This window comes from Pristiophorus japonicus, chromosome 14 (genome assembly GCF_044704955.1).
Source record: "Pristiophorus japonicus isolate sPriJap1 chromosome 14, sPriJap1.hap1, whole genome shotgun sequence".
Taxonomy (NCBI): domain Eukaryota; kingdom Metazoa; phylum Chordata; class Chondrichthyes; family Pristiophoridae; genus Pristiophorus; species Pristiophorus japonicus.
This window is the reverse complement of record NC_091990.1, coordinates 134,811,882-134,837,078: the sequence shown is the minus strand read 5'-3', so window position 1 is coordinate 134,837,078 and position 25,197 is coordinate 134,811,882. Positions and strand designations below refer to the sequence as shown.

Genomic DNA, 25,197 nt, shown 5'->3' with positions numbered 1-25,197 from the left:
TGCCATTCTGAAAAGGACCAGTTTATCCCGACTCTGCTTCCTGTCTGCCAACCAGTTCTCTATCCACGTCAATACATTACCCCCAATACCATGTACTTTAATTTTGCACAACAATCTCTTGTGTGGGATCTTGTCAAAAGCTTTTTGAAAGTCCAAATACACCATATCCATTGGTTCTCCATTGTCCACTCTACTAGTTACATCCTCAAAAAATTTTAGATTTGTCAAGCATGATTTCCCTTTCATAAATCCATGCTGACTTGGACCAATCATGTCACTGCTTTCCAAATGCGCTGCTATTTCATCTTTAATAATTGATTCCAACATTTTCCCCACTACTGATGTCAGGCTAACCGGTCTATAATTACCCGTTTTCTCTCTCCCTCCTTTTTAAAAAAAGTGATGTTACATTAGCTACCCTCCAGTCAATAGGGACTGATTCAGAATCGATAAAACTGTTGGAAAATGATCACCAATGCATCCACTATTTCTAGGGCTACTTCCTTAAGTACTCTGGGATGCAGAGTATCAGGCCCTGGGGATTTATCGGCCTTCAATTCCATTAATTTCCCTAACACAATTTCCTGATTAATAAGGATTTGCTTCAGTTCCTCCTTCTCACTAGATCCTCTGTCCGAGTATTTTAGGAAGGTTATTCATGTCTTCCTTCGTGGATACAGAACCAAAGTATTTGTTGAATTGGTCTGCCATTTCTCTGTTCCCCATTATAAATTCACCTGATTCAGACAGCAAGGGATCTATTGGTTTGTCTTCACTAATCTCTTTCTCTTCACATATCTATAGAAGCTTTTGCAGTCAGTTTTTATGTTCCCAACAAGCTTCCTCTCATACTCTATTTTCCCCCTCCTAATTAAAGACTTTGTCCTCTGCTGGATTCTCAATTTCTCCCAGCCCTCAGGTTTGCTGCCTTTTCTGGCCAATTTATATGCCTCTTCCTTGGAGTTGACACTACCTCTAATTTCCCTTGTTAGCCACCGTTGAGCCACCTTCCCAGTTTTATTTTTACCCCAGACAGGGATGTACAATTGTTGAAGTTCATCCATGTGATATTTAAATGTTTGCCATTGCCAATCCACCGTCAACCCTTTAAGTATCAATTGCCAGTCTATTCTGCCAATTCACATCTCATACCATCAAAGTTACCTTTCCTTAAGTTCAGAGGGTTATGGGGATCTGGAACTCACTGCCTGGAAGAGTGGTGGATGCAGAAACGCTCACCACTTTTAAGAGTTGGTTGGATGGGCACTTGAAGTGCAATAACCTGCAGGGTTATGTACCTAGAGCTAGTAATTGGGATTAGACTGGATGACCCAAATATAATGATAAGTACTGCAGGGAATCGAATACGGCCAAAGTGATCTCCTGGACTAGTTTCAATCGCCTGGATGGGTTGGAGAAGAATTTTCACAACATTTTTCTCCCAAAATTGGCCTGGGTTTTTAATCTGGTTTTTGCCTCTCCCAGGAGATCACATGGCTCCGGTTTGGGGGGGGGGGGGGGGGGGAGAGAAGGAGAGTGTAGAATGTTTCAGTATAAGGGGTGTCGCAGTTGTGTGAGGTGGACTGGTTGGGCTGGGTGCTCTTTGCCTTTCCACCATTGTTCATAGGTTTACATGTAACCTTTAAGGCTGCTGACCAAGGGCCATGCGGCTCTTTGTCAGCCGGCGTGGACATGATGGGCCAAAATGGCCTCCTTCTGCATTGTAAATTTCTATGTTTCTAAAGCATCAACTAAAGTTTATGCTAACAGATCTTCCAACGATAGAAAGGACAAAAAGCAACTATCATTGTGTTATTGGTGAAAGTACTCAAAAAAAGGGGGGGTGGGGCTGGGTACAAAACAAGACTTCCTCTTCCGAGCTGCACGTGTATCTACAGTAAAGCTTTTTTTTTTTAAATAAAAGCTGTGTGAAGGGGTAGATGTACTTCACAAAGTCAATGCACAATTCATTTAATCCGAATACAAGGTTAAAATAGGTTGCACTCTTCTGGTACAAATAGATAGATCTCCCAACCTCAGCCATAAAACTATTTACAACAGTTTTGCTAGTATTTGGCTGGCACACTACACAAGAGTATGGGGTAGAGGAGGAAACAGATTTTCCCAGATTAAAAAATGTCCACCCCAAATGTGAGCTTGTGTAGTTCTATCATTTACAGGTTTTTTTTAAATCCAGAAATCACTTACCAATTGGTCTTGGTTAAGGACTTCTCCTCTGTCGAGTCTTTCTTGGTAGTCATCCAGCTTGCCCTTTAACAAAAAGGAAGTCCCAGATCAAAATATTGAAAATATCTGAATGTAGCAAATGTACTGAATTTTCAGTCTTCAAAATCCAAAGACTTGATAAGACAACACCAAAAAAGCTTAGATCATCCCACACAAACTACAGAATGGTTACTGAATAGTATCCCCTTCCATTTTGCCTCCCACATTTCTTGTTTCAAATATACATGCTACAGATTCTGCACTAAATACCTATAAACATCCAGTTTCCATTGAGATTGTATTCAGAATTAAATCATGACAAAATACAACTTGATTAATATAGCCCGCAAACACACAGTGGTGCACCACAATCAAGGATATAAAAGGGCACTGGAAATCTTACAATGTTTGGGTGGGACAAAATGTGGACGAGAACCCTCTATTATTTAGAAAGCTCATTTAAGTTTTATCAGATAGCATGGACCAGAAGACAAATGTGAAAGTATGTGAAGGTCACTCCAGTTACTGAGTTGCCACACTCAAGATGATGCAATTGGTACCATCCAATTGTGATGATCTGTCTCCTGCTTCAAAAAGTTGTAATTGGCAAGAATTTATTTTGAATCTCTTCAAAATGTTCTGTAGAATCTGTATAATACTTGAATTACACAGTAGCCTTTAAAATTAGCAAGAGTCGGCAATAACACCAATTTTTAAGTCTAGCCTATTTCAATGTCATCAATTTCCCATAGCCTTTTGGAAACTCCATATTGCACATTTAGTGCAGGGGGGAGAAGTAGCCACAAAGATATGCAATATGAGGCAAGAGATGCATGGGGCAATACGAGGAAGGAAATGTTACAGATCATGTCTCGTCAGTCAATGGCCAGTTAAGTACATTTAAACAGATTTTGGATCGCCTTTTAATTTATAATTTTGATGTATAAACTTGTGATTAAAGGCTTCTTACAAATACAACTGAAGACTGATCTAATGCTAAACTGAAACCGAACAGCTTTGTTGAATAGAACCTGCAATTCTATCTTGAATTTGTTTTCCTGGTGAAAGCATATCAACCAAATGAGCAGGGTGCAGTCTGGACATTGTCAATTAATCTCCTCTGTAGACCCCTCTGGCTGTGCCACTCTTCACAGGCGAGTAGCCTACACACATTCACCGCCAATTTCACTTGTACCACATTTATTTGGCAGAAGCAAACATGTAAAACAAGCCATGCAGCAGCAGTGCCACTCGAGGTACAGAGATCACTCCCCCCTCCCACCTCTTTCAGGAGGTATTTTCACTGCCTCCAGAGGCAAATGCAGCTACAAAAATAAAATAAAAGGCTGCTGCTAGTAGTACTTGCCATCAGGTCTGTAGTCAAAATGAGAAAATTACAACTGCGATCGAAGTATGAAAACTCATAATTCTCCCAAGTGTTATCAAAATCCATCTGTAATACAAGGCAAATTTTGCACCAAGCAAAGTATACAAGTAACCTTGTATAGGCAGCTCTCTCCCTTCCTTAGGCTGAAATTGAAAATTCATCATCGCTTCACTGCAAAGCAAACCCCAGTGCCACTTTCTTATTTTCTCAACACAAAATTACGATTTCAACAAGTATTTGATTACCAGGGCTCATCTGTTTCATCAACAGCTGGAATCCTGTTATAAATAGATACCCTCTGAGCTGTCCGTATTCCCTATTGGAGCCAGTGTAAGAATCAATATGCTACATTTGACAGATTATTTCTTCTCACTTAGGAACATCAAAAAAAAATGAAATTCTATAAATAGTTGGTGCTTTGGATCTTGTGTGTAAACATTCTGTACTCGAAACACTGACTTCATATCTTAATATGTGTCATACTTGATCACTTATTTCTTTACAAAAAAAGGGCACCTATTAGATATTGAAAACCAAAGTCCTTCATGAAACTTAGTGGTTTACGCCATGCCAACAAATATGTACATGTAAATTGCACATATTAAAAGTAGCAAACATTTAATGTAAACAGATTATAAAATGTAAAAAACATTTAAAACCCACAATGATAGGTACGTGATTTTTTGAACAACATCCACAGTGGTTAGTACTTAATTTGCTGGTGTTCACCCATTTTTCCAATTATAGTCAATACTCCACTTAAGGCTGCAAGTATCATCATAGGCAGTCCCTCGAGTCGAGGATGACTTGCTTCCATGTCAAAAAGTTCACAGGTGTTTCAATGATGGACATAAAATTCCAGGTCCGAACTAAATCTTGAAGGATGGAAGATGCCGGTGTTTGGATTTTTAACGTGTGGTGGCCGTTGCACACCAGCCACCACACTTGACAGAGCTAGTCTTGGTCCAGTTGCAAGGATTAACCAAAACGACTGGAGACCAGCTCTGCTGCACGGACCGAGTGCGCACATATCGCAGTGTGTGCTGGCCTGTGCTGCCCCTGGGCCCTCGCCTCTTCTGGGCCCCAAACTCACGCCTTTCCTAGGCCCCGATCACGTCCCTCTAAATCTCTGGCCGCTCCTTTGTCCCAACCTCGTCACTCCTTCAGTACCTGCCCACGTTCCAATCACCGACCTGGACTTGGATGACGTCCCTTTTCACTGCCGTTGCTGCTCCCTGGAGTGGTATGCCGCCACGCTGCTCCTTCCGCTCCCCAGCCTGCTCCAATGGTGCTCGCAGGCCGGGGGCCGCGCAGAATACAGAGCAGCAGGAATCTTCTTCAAACAGAAATTGCATGACAAAATCCAATTTCCTGACCTGCATGAGCAGACCAACTCACCAGCCCATTTGTGGTCAGGAAACAAGAGCCTCCAGCAATGTCTATTTCTATTTGCCACTGACTGGAGAATGGCATTAACTGGCAAAACGAACACAGTTCGCCCACTGTAAATTGAGAGTTTTGACAGGGTTTCAAAAGAGAAAACAGCTTTTAACATCCAGTGTTAAGAAACTAAGTCAGATATTGCATGCATAACACAAGCTTCTTTTTCCTAACCCAACTTACTGCGACTTGAATCTGTCAACTAACATCTAAGTAAGACCAACTTGTAGTTCAATTACAGATAGTATTCTCTGAGCCTAACTCAACAAATGAGGAGACGGTCCAGAACAATTTCAGTTAATGCCCCATATAGGTGCAAAGGAAGGAAGGTAGAACAACATAGGCTAGACCGAAACCTAGATTCAAGGTGAAGTGGCCTACTCTTTTGTCACACACATTCAGCACATCAGATTTTAACAGGCTTGGGGAAAGAAAAGGCAGATTATTCAAAAAGGGAGAGGGCTAGAAATAAGGCAGCAGCATTTATCCATCAGAAATTAAGTATTTGCTGTATCTTAGACACATGTTGGTCCCATTTACTTTCCAAAGAATGCTTACACTCCTTGGGCCCAAGTTTGGCCCACCCGTTTATTTGGCGCACTCACCAGAGATGCGCAACTTCGTAGGCTGAAAACGTCGCTGTAATATCTGTAAGCTTGTAATGTTTGTAGCTCCACTGTGGATGTATTGTGTAGTGCAGTTAATAACAAACAGAACCAGGCTGTTCCGGAGGCTTCCGACAGAGCTGCCTGCCATTTAGAAGCTGTGTGTGCTTGTGCTCTGTGAATATATCACATTTGGCGATGAGATGGAATTTTTCGGATGATTAAAAGGTTAAATTTTGTTGAAGGATTCAGCCAGCCGACAGACTTTGGAAGTTTCTGTCTTTGGAAAAAGCTACAAAAATCCGAGGTAAAATACAGCACAAGGTGTGAACAGCTCGAGATTAAAATGGCAGGTGTAATGGACATTTGGGTGAATATAGACATGACCGGGAACATTTTAAAGCGTATGTGGATCGGCTAGAAATGTATTTCACTGCAAATAACATAACTGAAGTTCCAGACAATGCAGTCCAGAACCGGGCTGTGTTGGAACGTAAGAGAGCGATCTTCTTATCGGAGGCAAGTCCGGCATTGTATGAAACGCTGGTAAATTTGCTTGAGCCCAACAAGCCAAAGGACGCAATGCTTAGAGATTTTAACGAAGCTGGAGCAGCACTATAACCCCAAATAATTAGAAATTGCTGAAAGCTATCGTTTCGGAACTTGGAATCAAAAGACCGACGAAAGTATCAGTGATTGCATCATAGCATTAAAAAAAGCTATCTATGCACTGTAATTTTGGAAACTTTCAAAACCGAGCATTACGGGATCATTTTGTTTGTGGGATGAAAAATGATGCGATCAGAAGGAAGTTATTGACGACGGATGACTTGACTTTTGAGATTGCTTGTCAGACAGCGAGGTCGATGGGCATGGCCGAACAATATTCCCGAGAATTAAATAATAATTACGGTCGTCAGTCAACCGAGGTAAATCACCTGCAGGTTCAAAGTAAAAGACAGTGGGGGCCCAAAGTCTCAGAAACTGGAGACTCTAACAGAGCGTCGAAGTCGTGCTATAGGTGCCTGGGACAACACTGCTCAAAGTTGTCCATACGTGAAGGCAGAGTGTTTCTTCTCCAGAAAGACTGGGCATCTTACGAAGGCATGCCAACTGAAGGGTAAATAAGCTTTCAAAGCTATGAGTCCAGCGTTCAAAGCTCGGAGTAGAAATCCCAAGAGACTACATAGCATGGAACAACAACAGGACGAGGGGATGTTAGAGTTACACGTCATCAGGAGCACGTGGTTAACGGACAGCGATTCGGAAAGTATCAAAATCCAAATAGCTGTTGCGGGATTCAAGATACCAATGGAAAGCGACACGGGTGCATCCTAGAGTGTAGTACCGGAGTCGCTGTACCTCGACAAATTGCCGTGATTTCCAACTGTAGAAATCAAAGATAGAATTGCGAGGCTACTTGGGAGAGAAAATTCCTGTGGTAGGTCGTATCACCGTACCGGTGAAATAGAAGGATCGATTTCTAATAGTAGTGAAAGGAAACAAGCCTACCTTACTAGGAAAAAATTGGTTGAACGCACTGAAGCTGGATTGGAGTGAGATTTTCATCAACGGATGAGGTTATCAAGAAGTATCCAAAGATGCTCTGCGAAATGGGCAGTCCGATCCAAGGCTTCAAGACGAGTGTCAGGGTACAGCAGGACGCTAGATCGGTTTACTACAAGCCACGTTCCGTACCATATGCACTCAAGGAGAAAGTTGAGCAAGAGCTCAAAAGACTAGAGACTGAGAACATTATTTGTAAGATAGATCGATGTAATTGGGCCACACCCATTGTTGTTGTCCGATGGCAAGGTAAGATTGTGATGATTATAAAGTAACCGTAAGCCAGATTCTAGAGGATAAATGTCCCCAATACATTGCTGAATATTGAAGATTTGCTCACAACACTGACAGATGGTCAGATCTTCTCAAAACTGGATCTTACAAATGCCTTACAGCTTGAATTAGATGAGGAGTCCAAGTCATGTTTGACGATAAATACTCATCTAGGCCTATATCAATTTAATAGGCTACCGTTTGGAGTGTCTTCCGCCCCTGCCATATTCCAAGGGGTGATGAACCAGATTTTGCAAGGTATTGAAGGGGTAGTATGTTATTTGGATGACATACTAATTTCAGCACCAAATAGGCAAATTTATAACAACATATTCAATGAAGTCCTCAAACGGCTAGAGAAGCACAGAGTATGAGTGTCTGCTCGGAAGTGTGAGTTATTTAAAAACTCTGGAGTACTTAGGCTACAGAGTAGACAAAGATGGTTTACATCTGACCAAAGAAAAACTGGATGCAATCAGAAATGCACCCACTCTCAGGAATGTCACTGAACTTCGTTCTTTCTTGGGTCTTTTGAACTATTATGGGAAGTTCCTACCAAATTTGGCTACAGTATTACATCCACTGAATTAACTTTTGAAAAAAAACAGGTCCATTGGAAGTAGTCAAAAGAATGCGATACAGCATTCAAGGAGTGTAAAAGCAAATTGGTAGAGAGAACCATATTAGTTCACTATGACATATTGAAGGAGATTAAGCTAGCATGTGATGCCTCTCCGTATGGTGTTGGGGCAGTGATCTCTCATATATCACGTATTGGGGAGGAGAGACCAATTGCTTTTGCTTCACGCACTCAGTGCCAGTGAGACTAATTGTGCGCAAATTGAAAGGAAAGCTTTGGCATTCATTTTTGGGTTCAAGAAGTTTCACAAATACTTTTATGGTCGTAAGTTTACCTTCGTTACGGACCATAAGCCCCTAACAGAAATCCTCCATCCAAAGTCCCCAGTTCCAACATTAGCTGCAGCCCGAATGCAGAGATGGGCTTTGATTTTGTCAGCATATACATATGATATTGAATATAGACAATCAGCTGATCACAGTAATGCTGATGCAATGTCTAGATTGCCTTCCCATCACAAATTACACCCGATAGGGAAGAAGTGTTTTATTTTTCATACATTGATGAACTGCCAGTCACAGCTGAAGTGATTGGTAGAGCAACCAAACGTGATCTTGTGATGTCAAAGCTGTATGATTATATTGCAAATGGAACAGACAAAGATACACATCCATTTTTCATTCGTAGGAATGAATTATCAGTCGATAAAGATTGTATCACATGGGGTGCAAGAGTGGTTATACCAAATAAATTCAGGTCCAAATTATTAGGAGATCTCCATGACCAGCATCTGGGAATGTGCTTGACCAAGAGTTTTGCATGCAGTTATTTATGGTGGCCAGGTCTTGATAAAGATAAGAGTACATTGTGAGTCAGTGTACGACATGTCAATCGGTAAGCAAGCAACCACCATCAATACCATTAGCCATGGACATTGTCTCCCAGGGTGTGGCAAAGGCTACATATTGATTTTGCTGAGTTAGGAGGACAACAATTGTTCATTGTGATTGATAGCCATTCGAAGTACGTTGAGGTGTTCCCAATGTGGAAAACAACAAGTCAAGCATTGGACATTTTACAAAGATTATTTTCTTCATTTGGCCTCCCTAAATTGTTTTGGATAATGGATCACAATTTCGTTCAGAAGAATTTGCACAATTCACGAGCAAAAATGGTGTGAAACATACTACGGTTCCACCATACCATCCTGCTTCGAATGGTGCAGCACAGCGCACTGTACAAATTGTAAAACGTGCCCTCATAAAACAAATGTTAGATCCAAATCCAAGGAAATGACAGCTGTCATTGGATCACAAATTGGCTAATTTTTTGATTACATATCGAAATACGCCTCATACAACTACTGGTAGAACACCAGCAGTTGTTTCTCAAACGACAGCCACGAACCGGATTCTCGTTGTTAAAACCAAATTTGGCACAGTCCATGGGAGAGACACAACTAAGACAGAAAGAGAATCATGATAGAGGTAGAGTAAAAGAGAGAAGTGTGAAATTAAACCAGAAGGAGAGTGTGAAGAACCATCACCATAAATGGTTAAAGTGGTTACCAGGAAGAGTAGTGAAGATATGTGGTCCTCGCACATATTTGGTAAAGATGTTTGATAATGGACAGGTTAGGTTTGTTCATATTGATCATATTTTAACTACAGACTCATCAGATAGTTTTGATACACCAGTAGCAAATCCTAAATCCAATGTACTGCAAACAAATCCAGGAGAAAATCAGAATGAAAGTCTGAGTCAGGAAAACAAAGGGCCTGAAGTTAGAGTGAGTTCAAATGAAAATCCAAGGAAATTCCGTGGAGGAAAACGTTCCTCGGGATGAGCCTCAAATGAGTGTGAAATCGACACCATGATTGGAAGGTTCTGTTCGAGAGCGAAGGTATCCTCTTCGAAACAGAAAACAAGTGATAGTTAAATTTGTAAATATGGAAACAAAAAATAAGTCTATATCCTGTGTTATGTATAAAAATGAAAGTTATGTATGTTTGTTATAATAACTTCATTCAGGAGGGAGAAGTGTAATGTCTGTAAGCTTGTAATGTTTGTAGCTCCACACTGTGGATGTGGACGTATTGTGTACTGCAACTGCAGAGTTAATAATAAACAGAACCAGGCTGTTCTGGAGGCTTCCGACAGAGCTGCCTGCCATGTTAAAAGCGGTGTGTGCTTGTGCTCTGTGAATATATCACAGTCGCCAAAAAGATCTCCCCAGGTTCTTGCCGCTCTGTTGACTCTCCTGGGGCTTGGCACGGCGTGGCCAGTTGATTGAGATGGGGGGGGGGGGGAACGGAGCTCGGGCCCTGCGCGAAAAAGACAGTGCCGGCAGCTGTCCACATGCGCATTAAGAGTGTTCGCGCAGGCGCAGTAGCTCCTGCCAATGATGATGATGATGATGATGATGCATGCTGCAGCGTGGGACCCGATGCGTCCCACCCCTAACCCGGGCCGACTGGCCTGCCGCACAGTAATGAGAGAAGCCTGCCTTCTTTTAAAGCACTTGGTTCTTTTGTTGGCTGCCTGCATTATTGCCTCTTTATTTCAATATTCTACACACAACTTGAAGACATTGCCATGCAAAGGTTCAGGTAGAATTGCCTATTTTGAAATCCATCTCAAAAGTCCTCAAGACTTTCCTTAACCCTGTTGATGAAAATACTTTCCTATATAAGAACATAATTATGAGCAGGAGGTACTTCTACTTTTTATTTGGATATTTTGAAAAAATTGTCAATACGTTTTGTCTCTCTTTTATTTTTGTAGTTTAAGCTTCAATGAATGCTTCTATTGTATAGTAAATTAACTGCGAAGTTTGTTATATGATGTCCTGTATATAGCTGTTTGATCCTATTCACATTCTTTAGTCAAGTTATTAGTACCTACCTGCGCTGATTTCTTAACTCTCCGCAAGGGTTTTCTGTGTGGCCACTCCCAAGTTAGTTTGCAGTAACTATTAGCTGTCCAAAATGGCCTAAATGGCCAAAACGAGAGTAGGTGGCTGGTAACTAGTTTTGAAAAAAAACTAAACTAAAAAAATCCTAACTAACTCACTTACATTGGCGCAAATTGAATGTGCAAAATGGGGGGTTTTAAGCTACTCCAGAAAAATCAGCAATGCCTGGGCAATTTTGAGCCCCTTATCCTTTAAAATTCCCATGCAGTACAGGTTAGCCCCAAAGCCAGTAATTCTCAAATAGAAAATTCAAGGTGTGTTTACTGAACTAGCACTCCTCATTGTAAAATCTACATATTTCTTTAAAAGAAATGCAAAATAAATGCAAAAAAAAGATAGGAAGTAAAAACAGCAGAAAAGTTTCCAATCGCTCTCATGTATTCTCTTGTCGCTGTCCACGAGTTGCGTTAGCAGTGGGCATGAGAGGCATATGGCCCTGGGGACCCACAAGAGGCAACATTTGGAACAGAAAAAAAATGTATACCTTTAAAGAGAGAAATATACATCATATAATACCAAAACAGGAACAAAATCTGTTGGTGGACAGTCAGAAAGAATATAACCAAATATAGTAAAGTAGGCCTAGCTCGAGACAATGGTGTTCTCGAACTCACAATGTAGTTTTTTTTAAATCAATATACTAACCTTAAGATTTTTGATTTTTCTGGCTAAATTTGTATGTGCATCAACTCAATTTCATCCTTATTCACAGCCGTGGGGATTTTTGTGCAATATGTTAGTGAAGTCAGTACTATGGTAACTTCTGGCATTACTGATGCACTTGCCATATAGAACACTGCATGCAAAAATTAAGAGTCAGTCAGTCACAGAGGAGACTTAAAAAGGCATGTGGTTGCAAAGGAAGTTAGGAGAAGGATTTCAACTATGGAAAACAGCCAAGTGAAACAACAGAAGAATTTATCAGTGCTATGCAGAAACCATACTGAAATCTTTCTGGAAAAACAATGTTCGACCATCTCAACTCTAGAAAAGGCCGAGAGAAATAATATAACATCTATGGCTGCTTGTGCCCGTTAAGACAAAACAACTTCTGGACAATAAATTCAATTGAACCCTAGCCAATCACACGAGCAAAATAAATGTTCTAAACAAGACACTTCACTACTGTCGATTTTATATGTCTATCTATTTCAGTTATAAATGATCTACCCAAAACACACTATTCTTGCTCCCCTTCACTTCAACTTGAAAACAGCCAACCAGTACAAATTTATGTAAAAAGTAGTATAACTTTAAAAATGCCATGACATTATCAAAGCAACAACCAAACCAACATTTCAGATGTGGCAAAACACAGAATAAAGATCACTTAAACCCCAAACTACTTGGCACATTTCCATGACATAGGGAATCGGGGGACATTACCCTTGCCCAGCGAACCATGGGGGGGGGGGGGGTTCAGTTTAAGCAAACCAAAGTGAACACAACATTTGAATCAAATCAGCTCATGAAGGTGGCGAGAACTGCCCATATAACCAGAGGGATACTAAATTAAAACTCCTAAAAAAAAAGTAAGAAATAGGAGCAAGTGTAGGCCATACAGTACCTCAAGCTTGTTCAGTCATTCAAAATCATGGCTGATCGCCGACCTCAAATCCACTTTCCTGCCCAATCCCCATTCCCTTAAGAGTCCAAAAATCAGTCTTTAATATACTGAACAACTGAGCATCCACAACCCTTTAAGGTGGACAATTCCAAAGATTCACAACCCTCCAAGTGAAGAAATTTCTCATCTCAGACCTAAATAACTGACCCCTTTTCCCGAGATTATTCCCCCTAGTTCTAGACTCTCCAGCCAGGGGAACAGCCTCTCCCGGTCAAGCCCTCGAAGAATCTTATGTTTCAATGAGATCAGCTCTCCTCCTAAACTCCAGAGAATACAGGCCCATTCTACTCAATCTCTCCTCACAGGACAGCCCACTTATCCAAGGAATCAATCGAGTAAACCTTTGTTGCACCCTCTAAGGCAAGTTTATCCATCCTTAGGTAAGGAGGCCAATACTCTATGTAGTAAAGCGGCTGCGGTCTCACCAAAGCCCTATAATTGCAGAAAGTCTTCCTTACTCTTATACTCCAAACCCCCTTGAAATAAAGATCATATCATTTGCCTTTCTAATTGCTTGCTATACCTGTATGTTAACTTTCAGTGTTGCATACAAGGACACCTAAATCACTGAACACCAATATTCAATAGTTTCTTGCCATTTTAAAAAAGATTCTATTTTTCTATTCTTCCTACCAAAATGAATAAATAACCTCACATTATACTCTGTCACCTTCTTGCCCAGTCAACCTGTCTATAGCCCCAATTTTCCCCAAGAAAAAATAAAGGCATATAAACCTGTACGCACGTTTCGTTGTGGACCGTCTGCACTGGGGGGGGAAAAAAAAATTGCAAGTTTTCTGCAAACATACACATTCTTTCGCGCCGAGCTTTGGGGGGGGGGGGGGGGGGGGGGGGTGCAGGGCGCGGTGCTTAGAGTGCGCGCCTAAAACGCACAGCACATGCACACGTCAAAAAAAATCTGCACATGCACAGTAAAACAATATTTAAAAATCAGCACGTGTGGGGGATAGCTGTGTGGAGAATTGGGAGAAGGCTGCCCTTGATGTTTTTCGGTTGAAGGCTCCAATTGATCTGCTGATTTTGCCTGTAGTGTTGAGTTTGAAGGCCTCTCAGGACTTCAGGAACATCTTTCAAAATTTGGGGCCAGCTGGGACATCAATGATTTATTTTTTTATTTGAATGCTTACAGTTCGATCATCGATTAATAGATTTAATGGCAAGTTTTCTTTTATCTGTTTTATTTTTAAATTTTATAAAGTTGATGTTTTATTTTTAAAGTTCCATAAAGTTTATCTAAAATAGCCAGGGAGTCCCTTCAGTCAGGGATAGGACCTGGCCAGCGTGGCTTTCTTTAACTGCAGACAAGGCTTTTTCCTAGTGTTTCTAGTGTTTGTGCGCCGATTTAAAAAAAAACATCACTAATGAGGAAACTTGGCCTTATGTCCCGAAATGGCGCACATGGTACTTTTCAATGTAAACCAGCGCCAGAATGTATGGTGCCAAACATTCCAGCGCTGGTAGTCGATGCTAGCGCCCCAACATTGTGGAATATTTAATCAAGCTCCAGCGCCTGGGGGGGGGGGGGGGAAGAGAAAAAAATCCGCTGGGCAAAATTGGGGCCTATATCCTTTTGCAGATTCTGTGTCCTCCTCACAGCTTACTTAGCTTTGTACCATCTTCATCCAAGTCATTAATATAGCTTGTAAATGGACGGGGCCTGAGCACTGAGCCATGCAGCACCTCACTAGTAAACTGTCTCCCAACATGAAAATAACACTTGATTCTTACTCTGTTTTCTGCCCTTCAGCCAATCTTCTGTTCATGTTAATATATTAACCCCAACCCATGAACTCTTGTGTAACAATCTTTTGTATGACACCTTATTGAATACATTTTGAAAACCCAAATAAACTACATCCACTGGTTCCCCTTCATCTACCGTGCAAGCTACATCCTCAAAAAACTCAAAGATTTGTCAAACACGATTTCCCCTTCATAAAACCATGTTGACTTGTTGGACTTAAAATTCCACCAAAATTTAACCCATGGCTTGACCAATGGACAAGACCTAAAGGTTGTAGTCATGAACTTTCCCAAAAGCTCTCCTGCATATAGACTACTCAGGAGGTGCAATGAATGTAGTCTGGAGTAAGATAAATGCAATAAAGTATTTAAGCTGACCGTCTCAGCAATTACAAGCAGAAATCTACTGTAATACCAAGCTACTTCTCAGAATCCTCCAATATCAACCACATGTAGTGCATTAGCACCCTACAAAAATGTATAGAAATCAAGTTACTCTTAAATGAATAAAACCAGAGCATGAATTGCATTTTTTCAGACAATAAATGAACCAACATAATCTCTGCAAACATTTGGCTCTTCTTGGTCCTGAAATTTATGATCAACTCATTAGGAAGAAATGACAATGCATAATCAAATAATCTCATTGTACAGGTTGAACCTCCCTTATCCAGAACCACCCCCGACCACTGGATGGCATATGCGCAGAACTCCGACATGAACAAATTGAAGTCCTTCCTCGCTGCCGACTCCCGCAATCACTGGCCTGACCCCCCTCCTCCACCCCCTGGCCATCCTCTCATGAACTCTCTCCCGCACTCCCAGCCCCAATATCCTCTTGCTCAGTACCTGTACCATCCAATTTAATGTGACCACCCATCGGCCAGAAAAATCCCTTATCCAGAATGTGCCAGGTCCCGAGGGTTCTAGATAAGGAAGGTTCAACATGTACAAACATAACATTTTCCACTACGAAACTGCTTACATCTCAAACTGATTTTAAGGCCAATTCCAACATATTTTTCTCCAATTTCCAACCTTCAGAGACAGTAAAATACATCTATTTGCGATTTTAATGTTCTTCTAGAAATAACTGACCAAGTATACAAAAAATGGTTCAACTGTGAAATGATCATTTCAATGGAAGGCTTCAGTTCATCTAGAGAGGTATTTAATACAAAAAAGCTTGAGAAACAGAAGTGCTTATTGCCTTAGCGAAAACATCTAAACCAATTCCACACGAAGAAAAAGTTGCACTTGGTGATTTATTGCACTGGCAGATGATACACAATGCACCTATGCATTGGTTAATCCAGGCTTCAATTTATTGCTTGCGTGTTTTTTTTTTAAATTCAGCTCGTCAGCATTCAGTCACGAGCAAAATTCACAGCTTAGTGTCTCCTAAGCCCAGTATTCATTCATGCTATTAGACCAAACCATCAAGTCTTGCCTCAATTTGGATTTGCTCAGCTACCAAACAAAACAGCCAGCAACAATTATATATCCACCAGTCAAACACATCAGGCCAGAATTTGCTGTCAAAATTATGAGGTTAATGGTGCTCACCGTTATTTATCTGTCTGCCTCACCATTGACACGCATTGAATGTCATGACGTTGCTGTATTTGTGCGGTAGATACAAACGAAAACTGCTCCAGATAATGTGGGCTAGTAATTAGTAGCGCAAGTACCCTTTTAACAATATGATCATTGTTAATTACTGCCAATCAACCTCTGAAAATTAGCTGTTACAAGTGTGGAGTCTCATTCCTTCAGCTTTTGAATTTTTTCAGGCAATTTTTAAAATGTCTAATTAAAAAAAAATCTTACTTTTCCTTTCATAGAATGATGCAGCCATTTGGCCCAGCTTGCCTGTGCCAGCTCTTTGGTAGAGTTATCCAATTAATCTCACTCCCCTGCTCTTTCCCCATAGTCCTGCAAATGTTTCCACCTCAAGCATTATCCAATTCTCTTTTGAAAGTAACTAACGAATCTGCTTCCAGCACCCTTTCAGGCAATGCATTCCAGATCATAAGTTGCTGCGTATAAAATGTTTTCCTCGCGTTGCCTTTGGTTTTTTTTCCCAATTACTTTTAAATCTTTGGCTTCTGGTTACCGACCCTGCTGCCAGTGGAAATAGGTTCTTCTTATTTTGAACACCTCTATCAAATCTCTCTATAACCGTCGCTGCTCTAAAGGAGAGCAACCCCAGTTTCTCTAGTCTCTCATCCGTGGTAAATCTACTCTGCACTCTCTCCAAGGCCTTGATACCCTTCCTATAAAGCGTTGTGCCCAGAATTGGGACGCAATACTCCAGCTGGGGCCTAACCAGTGTTTCATAAAGGTTTAGTATAACTTCCTAGCTTTTGTACTCTTTACTGAAGCCACAGATCCCATGTGCCTTTTTGACAGCCTTGTCAACTTGGCCTGCCACCTTCAAGGATCTGTGTACTTACACACCCAGGTCTCTCTGTTCCTCCACTCCCTTTAAAACTGTACCATTTAGTTTATATTGCCTCTCCTCATTCTTGCTACCAAAATGAATCACTTCACATATCTCTGCATTAAATTTCATCTGCCATGTATCTGCCCATTTCACCAGTTTGTCCATGTCCTCCTCCTGTCTGAAACGATCCCCCTCATTGTTTTGTCTCATCTGCAAATTTTGAAATTATGCACAATATACCCAGTATATCTTTTTTTCCCTCTTAATCCAATCTCTTTCCCTCAATTTATCTTTCTGTACCTGATTTGATGTTGATTATACTCCCATTGATTCACCTTAGTCCTTCTGTTTATTTCCCAATCCTTATATCTCATTGGTTAAGGAGAGACCCTGCCCTGGTGGTTGCCTATCAAAACCAGGGTGCAATCTTAACCTACAGTTGTAACAAATGGCATCCAGAGCTGAATCTACAGAACTGGGATCATTCTACCCAAAACTATAGCACATCTTGCTGCAGCCAATACTCATTAGAAGTGTGCAATGGTGGATTATTTTGATTAAGAAACTACATCTGGATTAGGGTCTACAGTGAATGGCAAGTCTGAATATATGTTTTGATCAGGATGAGGAATTCTCTCTTTTCTCCCCATGCCCATTACATTTAACAATTGTTTCAAAACCAACTGTCTGCCCTGCTTTTCTGTGGTCCAATTTTATTAAGATGGAACTATTTTCTGTTGTAAAAATCTAAAATTCTGGAAACACTCAGCAGGTCAGGCAGCATCTGTGGAGAAAGGAAGCTAGGGCTCATTTTTCACGTAGATGAACTTTTGTCAGAACCTGGGGAGGTTATGGATAAACAGCTTATAAGGAGTAAGAATGCCAGAGAAAAGGAAGACAGGAGATAATTATGACGAGAGATTAGTGCAAGACAAAAGGAGGCAATAATGAGAAGGGAAAAAAATCAAATGTAACAGACCCAGAGAATGGAGAAATGGTTACTGCAAATAGCAAAGGGGGTGAAAAATCTGGCAAACCAGAAGGCTCCAGTGGCCCAGGAATACAGTGGAAGAAAAAGGCTGGTGACACCAGGGGTACAGACCATCCTGCCAGCTGTGTACCAATAGTAAATCCTCATCAAACATCAGCCCACAATCTTCCCCCATCCCTGGACGCACTGGTGCGCCCATCCTATGTTACTAGCACCCGCTGTCCGAGATTAGGTATGAAGTTGTTAAAGTTAATGTTAAGGCTATTAAGTACCTAGTAGAAAGACGAGGTGCTGTTCCTCAAGCTTGCCTCCTTTTGTACAGCTCTGTTCCTCCTAAGCTGTTCATCTGTAGCATCTCCAGATTCTGACAAAAGATCATCCTGAAACATTAACTCTACCTTTCTCTCTCAACAGATGCTGCCTGACCTGTGTTTACAGCATTTTCTGCTTTTATTTCAGATTTCCAGAATCTGCAATACTTTACTTTTTTTTTTAAAACTTGTGTTAAGATTCAATAATTTGTTAAAATGTATTCATGTTGGCAGTTCTCAATAGGGAAACAAAGCTTACATCTGGGTATAACTCATGGCTCTAAAGGTTTAACAATTACAAATGATTACTGGTTTTTGAATAGAGGTTCTGACCTCAGCCAGGCAGCAGAGGTGGAAGGAAGGTGGTGTAATTAAATACAAACCACTATCTATTTGAGGCAGAATAATCAAACCATTAACAAGCACATCTACAAGTGACCAGTCTATCAGAAGCAGGAAAAGAGCTGCCCTTCTGGACTGGGCAATGGTATTACTGTGTACTCCCATGCTTCCTCACCTACAGTGCCAGGCGATGTGGTTTTGGTTGCATTCCAAGAGTTTTGGACATTGTCCTATGGGTGCTCAAGCTGCATGCAAGGGGCGTTGTCAGCATTCTGACTGGCCAAAAGTGAGCCAACAGCAGGGATCAGTTTCTTCAAAAGCTTCTGCGGTTCAATCTCAAAAGTGTACATAATTACCTCAAACCAGGTAATTTATTTTCCAGTGTTTCAATCCACGTTAACTGAATAGGGAGGCCCTCTTGCTACCACCTTGATGAAGAAAACCCAAGAGCTTTCCCATTTTGGTGCCTCAAGTATAGCTGGTAGTACAATCCCCACCGCTTATATAGCGCTCTACTCGGAGCTCCGACACGGCAAACGAACCCCAGATGGACAGAGGAAACGCTTAAAGGACACCCTCAAAGATTCCTTAAAAAAATGTAACATCCCCATCGACACCTGGGAATCCCTGGCCCAATACCGCCCAAAGTTGAGGAAAAGCATCCAGGAGAGTACTGAACACCAAGTCTCTTCGCCGAGAGCAAGCTAAGCGTCGACAGCGGAAGGAGCGTGTGGCAACCCAGGCACCCCACCCACCTGTTCCTTCAACCACCATTTGCCCCACCTGTGACAGAGACTGTAGGTCCCGCATTGGACTCATCGGTCACCTGAGAACTCATTTCTAGTGTGGAAGCAAGTCATCCTCGACTCCGAGGGACTGCCTATGATGATGATGATGATAGTGGGCTCATTGGTGTCCACACAATTTGCCCGTTATAAGCATTAGACAATAAAACCATCATAGCTCCAGACACCCTGTTGAAGATTCAGAATGTATTGTTAAAAGTTACAAAGCAAATCCAAGTGTGTTAAAGGTAACAGCAGTACTGGGGTGTGAATCAAATTAACTACACAAAACAGTGCTGACACTTAAGTTGATTTTAATGTACTTGCCTCATAATCATCACCGCACTATTAAATGGTATTTGAAACTTCCTGGATTCAAAGGTAGCGGCAGTAGTGCAGGAACACAAATTGAATAGCTCAGTTGTAGGTAGCAAGCGCCACTGCCATTCACCCTGCAGCACTGGCAGCTTTGACCTCTAATGGTTGATGTGAAATTAGTAAATTTCAAATTACTTCAGTGTTAAAGTTTTAGGTTGAAAGGAATAAATTAATGGTAGGAACAACAGAAGAGTAAGTAACTAATGTAATCATACTTAACAAGGTGCAAAGAGCTTACTGAATGGCCCTAAATAACCAGCACATTTAGTATAGACAGTTGCCCGACTTAAGAGCGGGTGGTGTAAGTGGTCCCGACCTGCCGCTAATGTTCCCACGCAGGTCGGGACCTCCACGCTACACCTGCTCCATAAAGGGAGCGGAGGTGCAGCGGCCTGGGAGCAGCATGCAGGCTACTTCAGGGAGCAGCGCAAGCTGGTGCAGGAGGGCGACAGCAGCGAAGAGTGACGTCAGCAAGGTCCAGGTCGGTGATTGGAGTGTGGGCAGATACAGCGAGAGAGATGCGATCAGGGTCCAGGAGAGGAGAGTTCGGGACCAGGGGCAGCACGGGACAGCCCACAATGCAGTGTGTGCTCGCACTAGGTCCGTGCAGCAGAGCAGGTCTCCAGTCGTCTTGGATAACCCTCGCCACTGGACTTAGCTCTGTCAAGCCCATGTGGTGGCTGGTGTGCAACGGCCACCACACGTTTAAAAAAAAAAATCCACACACATGCATCTTCCACCCTTCAGGATGTAGTTCAGATCCTGGAATATTAGGTCCTTCATTGAAACACCTGTGAACTCATCCTTTTTTGGCATGGAAGCAAGTCACCCTCATTTCAAAGGACTGCCTACGATGATGATGACGATAAACATAGAAACATAGAAAATAGGTGCAGGAGCAGGCCATTCAGCCCTTCTAGCCTGCTCCGCCATTCAATGAGTTCAAGGCTGAACATGAAACTTCAGTACCCCCTTCCTGCTTTCTCGCCATAACCCTTGATCCCCCGAGTAGTAAGGACTTCATCTAACTCCCTTTTGAATATATTTAGTGAATTGGCCTCAACTACTTTCTGTGGTAGAGAATTCCACAGGTTCACCACTCTCTGGGTGAAGATGTTTCTCCTCATCTCGGTCCTAAATGGCTTACCCCTTATCCTTAGACTGTAACCCCTGGTTCTGGACTTCCCCAACATTGGGAACATTCTTCCTGCATCTAACCTGTCTAAACCCGTCAGAATTTTAAACGTTTCTATGAGGTCCCCCCTCATTCTTCTGAACTCCAGTGAATACAAGCCCAGTTGATCCAGTCTTTCTTGATAGGTCAGTCCCACCATTCCGGGAATCAGTCTGGTGAATCTTCGCTACACTCCCTCAATAGCAAGAATGTCCTTCCTCAAGTGAGGAGACCAAAACTGTACACAATACTCCAGGTGTGGCCTCACCAAGGCCCTGTACAACTGTAGCAACACCTCCCTGCCCCTGTATTCAAATCCCCTCGCTATGAAGGCCAACATGCCATTTGCTTTCTTAACCGCCTGCTGTACCTGCATGCCAACCTTCAATGACTGATGTACCATGACACCCAGGTCTCGTTGCACCTTCCCTTTTCCTAATCTGTCACCATTCAGATAAAAGTCTGTCTCTGTTTTTACCACCAAAGTGGATAACCTCACATTTATCCACATTATACTTCATCTGCCATGCATTTGCCCACTCACCTAACCTATCCAAGTCACTCTGCAGCCTCATAGCATCCTCCTCGCAGATCACACTGCCACCCAACTTAGTGTCATCCGCAAATTTGGAGATACTGCATTTAATCCCCTCGTCTAAATCATTAATGTACAATGTAAACAGCTGGGGCCCCAGCACAGAACCTTGCGGCACCCCACTAGCCACTGCTTGCCATTCTGAAAAGTACCCGTTTACTCCTACTCTTTGCTTCCTGTCTGACAACCAGTTCTCAATCCACGTCAGCACACTACCCCCAATCCCATGTGCTTTAACTTTGCACATTAATCTCTTGTGGGACCTTGTCGAAAGCCTTCTGAAAGTCCAAATATACCACATCAACTGGTTCTCCTTTGTCCACTTTACTGGAAACATCCTCAAAACATTCCAGAAGATTTGTCAAGCACGATTTCCCTTTCACAAATCCATGCTGACTTGGACCTATCATGTCACCATTTTCCAGATGCACTGCTATGACATCCTTAATAATTGATTCCATCATTTTACCCACTACTGAGGTCAGGCTGACCGGTCTATAATTCCCTGTTTTCTCTCTCCCTCCTTTTTTAAAAAGTGGGGTTACATTGGCTACCCTCCACTCCATAGGAACTGATCCAGAGTCAATGGAATGTTGGAAAATGACTGTCAATGCATCCGCTATTTCCAAGGCCACCTCCTTAAGTACTCTGGGATGCAGTCCATCAGGCCCTGGGGATTTATTGGCCTTCAATCCCATCAATTTCCCCAACACAATTTCCCGACTAATAAAGATTTCCCTCAGTTCCCCCTCCTTACTAGACCCTCTGACCCCTTTTATATCCGGAAGGTTGTTTGTATCCTCCTTAGTGAATAGTGAACCAAAGTACTTGTTCAATTGGTCTGCCATTTCTTAGTTCCCCGTTATGACTTCCCCTGATTCTGACTGCAGGGGACCTACGTTTGTCTTTACTAACCTTTTTCTCTTTACATACCTATAGAAACTTTTGCAATCCGCCTTAATGTTCCCTGCAAGCTTCTTCTCGTACTCCATTTTCCCTGCCCTAATCAAACCCTTTGTCCTCCTCTGCTGAGTTCTAAATTTCTCCCAGTCCCCAGGTTCGCTGCTATTTCTGGCCAATTTGTATGCCACTTCCTTGGCTTTAATACTATCCCTGATTTCCCTTGATAGCCACGGTTGAGTCACCATCCCTTTTTTATTTTTACGCCAGACAGGAATGTACAATTGTTGTAATTCATCCATGCGGTCTCTAAATGTCTGCCATTGCCCATCCACAGTCAACCCCCTAAGTATCATTCGCCAATCTATCCTAGCCAATTCACGCCTCATACCTTCAAAGTTACCCTTCTTTAAGTTCTGGACCGTGGTTTCTGAATTTACTGTTTCATTCTCCATCCTAATGCAGAATTCCACCATATTATGGTCACTCTTCCCCAAGGGGCCTCGCAAGTGATGGAAACTATATTTGATTGGGTACTTGAAAGAGCTTGACCTTCAGGCAAGACCAGAAAATATGTATGATTGTGGTAGGTCAGAAACACTGCTTTGTTGCATGACACAGCGGGAGTGGGGCGAAGATGTGAAAGACATGAAAAGAGCAAGAGCACAAAGAATTCACATAATATATATTTTGACCTTGATGTAGTATTTTATTCTGTTTTCCACAAAAATTCAAGCGCTCCATTAAGCTGCAAAGCAAGAGAAGCAGCACAGAATATACTTTCCCTACCTACACAATTTAATTCAAAAAGTAATCTTTCCATTTAGAATGCAAGTACATTTTTTTTATGGATCTGAAAAATGCATGATTTGCATCTAGAAGCAATTTAAAGTAAGATGCTCCCTCAATGACGTAGTGGTTAATGGCAATATCTTGTGCAACATTGAACTCCACAGACCAGAAGATCCAGTGTCTGTGCTAAGTTAGCTGACTCGAGTAAAACAGCAGTTATTACTGGCCCAGTGGCCGTGAGCTAGTGAGGTGAAAAAAGTCAGCCAGGGTTCGCACTCCTGATTGGCAGTGATCATCTCATGAAAAGCATCGGATGAGGACAAATTGTGCTTGGCTCGGCTCCATGCTTAAACAGCTCGCCAACAGCGAGTGAGCAACCTCAAATGAGGAATGCCCGCTTGAGTCTACTGGCAGCCTTAAAACCATACCCCAGCAAACAGCTAACTTCTAAATGAAATAACAGAAGACTGGAAAAAGAAGAGAGGATTAGCCATTTAAAGATAATATATGCTTCCCTGCTGAAGCTTCAGCAATTTTAACTCTGCAAAAATGTTGCAACTACACCTTTCCCATTACAGTATCCTGAAAACAGCTCGAAATATAATTAACATTTCTTATATGCCTCAAAAGGGAACTGGGACAGAAACTATTATTGAGAAAGCATTCCTACACTCAGGAATGTAAATGTTGACAACATAAATCAAGCACAAAATAGCTATTCCTCAATGTTCTCACTGATTGGAGCAAGAGGTGGTATTTTTCAAATCTGCTTAACTCAGGACAACCAAATTAATTTGAGAGTTTCAGTTTGAATTGAAGCAGATTTTTGTTCCATATTTTCATCTGGATTAGATTCTTGTGGGCTAGTTTTTAAAAAAAATCCTGTCCAGCAACTAGTCTGACTAGATCAAAATATATCTTTGGATGCCCCCCCACCCCCCCAAAAAAAACTTGCTGCTCAGCTAAACTATTCCCTCATTACACAATATTATTTTGTCCCTGACCAAGATGAGCACAGCCTTCATAGAAGGATAGAAGAAGTGAAATTTTGCCCTTAACCTGCCAAAGACTTTCGCAACATCTTCCTGGTTTTCGCAGCAGTCATACAACTCATTGAAGCAACTTTGGCAGGTAGGGTTTAGATTGAAAAGGAAAAGATGGATTCCTATGTCGGAGGTTTCAGATGTACATACCATTGTCTCCACAATACCATGGCTAGTTACAAAGTCACATGCACTTTTACCCAATTGGCCAGTTAAAACTAGTTTCTTATTTCTCATTTTAAATATTATTTTGTCTATCAGCAGGATGGGCACAGCTTCCATGAGAGAATGATTTTGAGGCAGGAGGAGATTCTGTACTTTGAGGAAGGATATGTGGATCTGTGCCACATTTAGAGTTACTTCAGGAACCCACCTATGAGGACCAGCTTGTGGTCCTCCATCTGGCATAGGTCACCTCAGCCAAACACTACAAAATGCAAGTTGGTACAGTTGGCTGAAAAACACATCCTGTTATTCAGCCATATTGCAGACATAATGAAAGAAATCATGGATATTACCATCCAGCCAAACTCTGAAAATGGTTTACTGTGTCTCTCAAATTATGATTCTTCATTCATCAAAAGGAAAAGCATTCAACCCAATTTGAAGGTTAGCATTTCACAACTGCTTGTGAAATCAAGTAGGCTGCCCACTGCCCAAGAGTGTTTTGTTGCAGATATATATTAAGGGGTGACCATTTGTATTTCTTTGCAACTTTATTAAGATATGGTGTGTCCTCTTTTATGGAGGAGCATTATATTTTAACAGGCCACCTTCTGGGTCATTCTACTTCTTAAGTGGATTGAACCAGTTCTGCCTTTCTTGGTTATTTAAACATTACATTTGAAAGTATGTTGCTTTGTCATTAATAATTGTACTTAGTCTAGAGTTCAGATATTCTTTTCTGAGAAGTGATGACTAGTCTAGTACTTGAAACATGGGATCATTCGGCCCCTCGAGCCGGTTCCCCCATTCAATTAGATCATGGCTGATCTGTA

General features: G+C 41.7%; 1 protein-coding gene across 3 annotated transcripts in view; it reads right to left on the bottom strand.

The window, feature by feature from the left end:
• Nucleotides 1-25,197, bottom strand: part of caprin1b (cell cycle associated protein 1b) — a 165,893-nt gene that overhangs the window by 139,705 nt on the left and 991 nt on the right. For all 3 annotated transcript variants that reach the window (XM_070899647.1, XM_070899646.1, XM_070899645.1), the window contains exon 2: nt 2,209-2,271. In XM_070899647.1, coding sequence (XP_070755748.1) covers nt 2,209-2,271 — 63 coding nt within the window. The remainder of the gene's footprint in view (nt 1-2,208; nt 2,272-25,197) is intronic.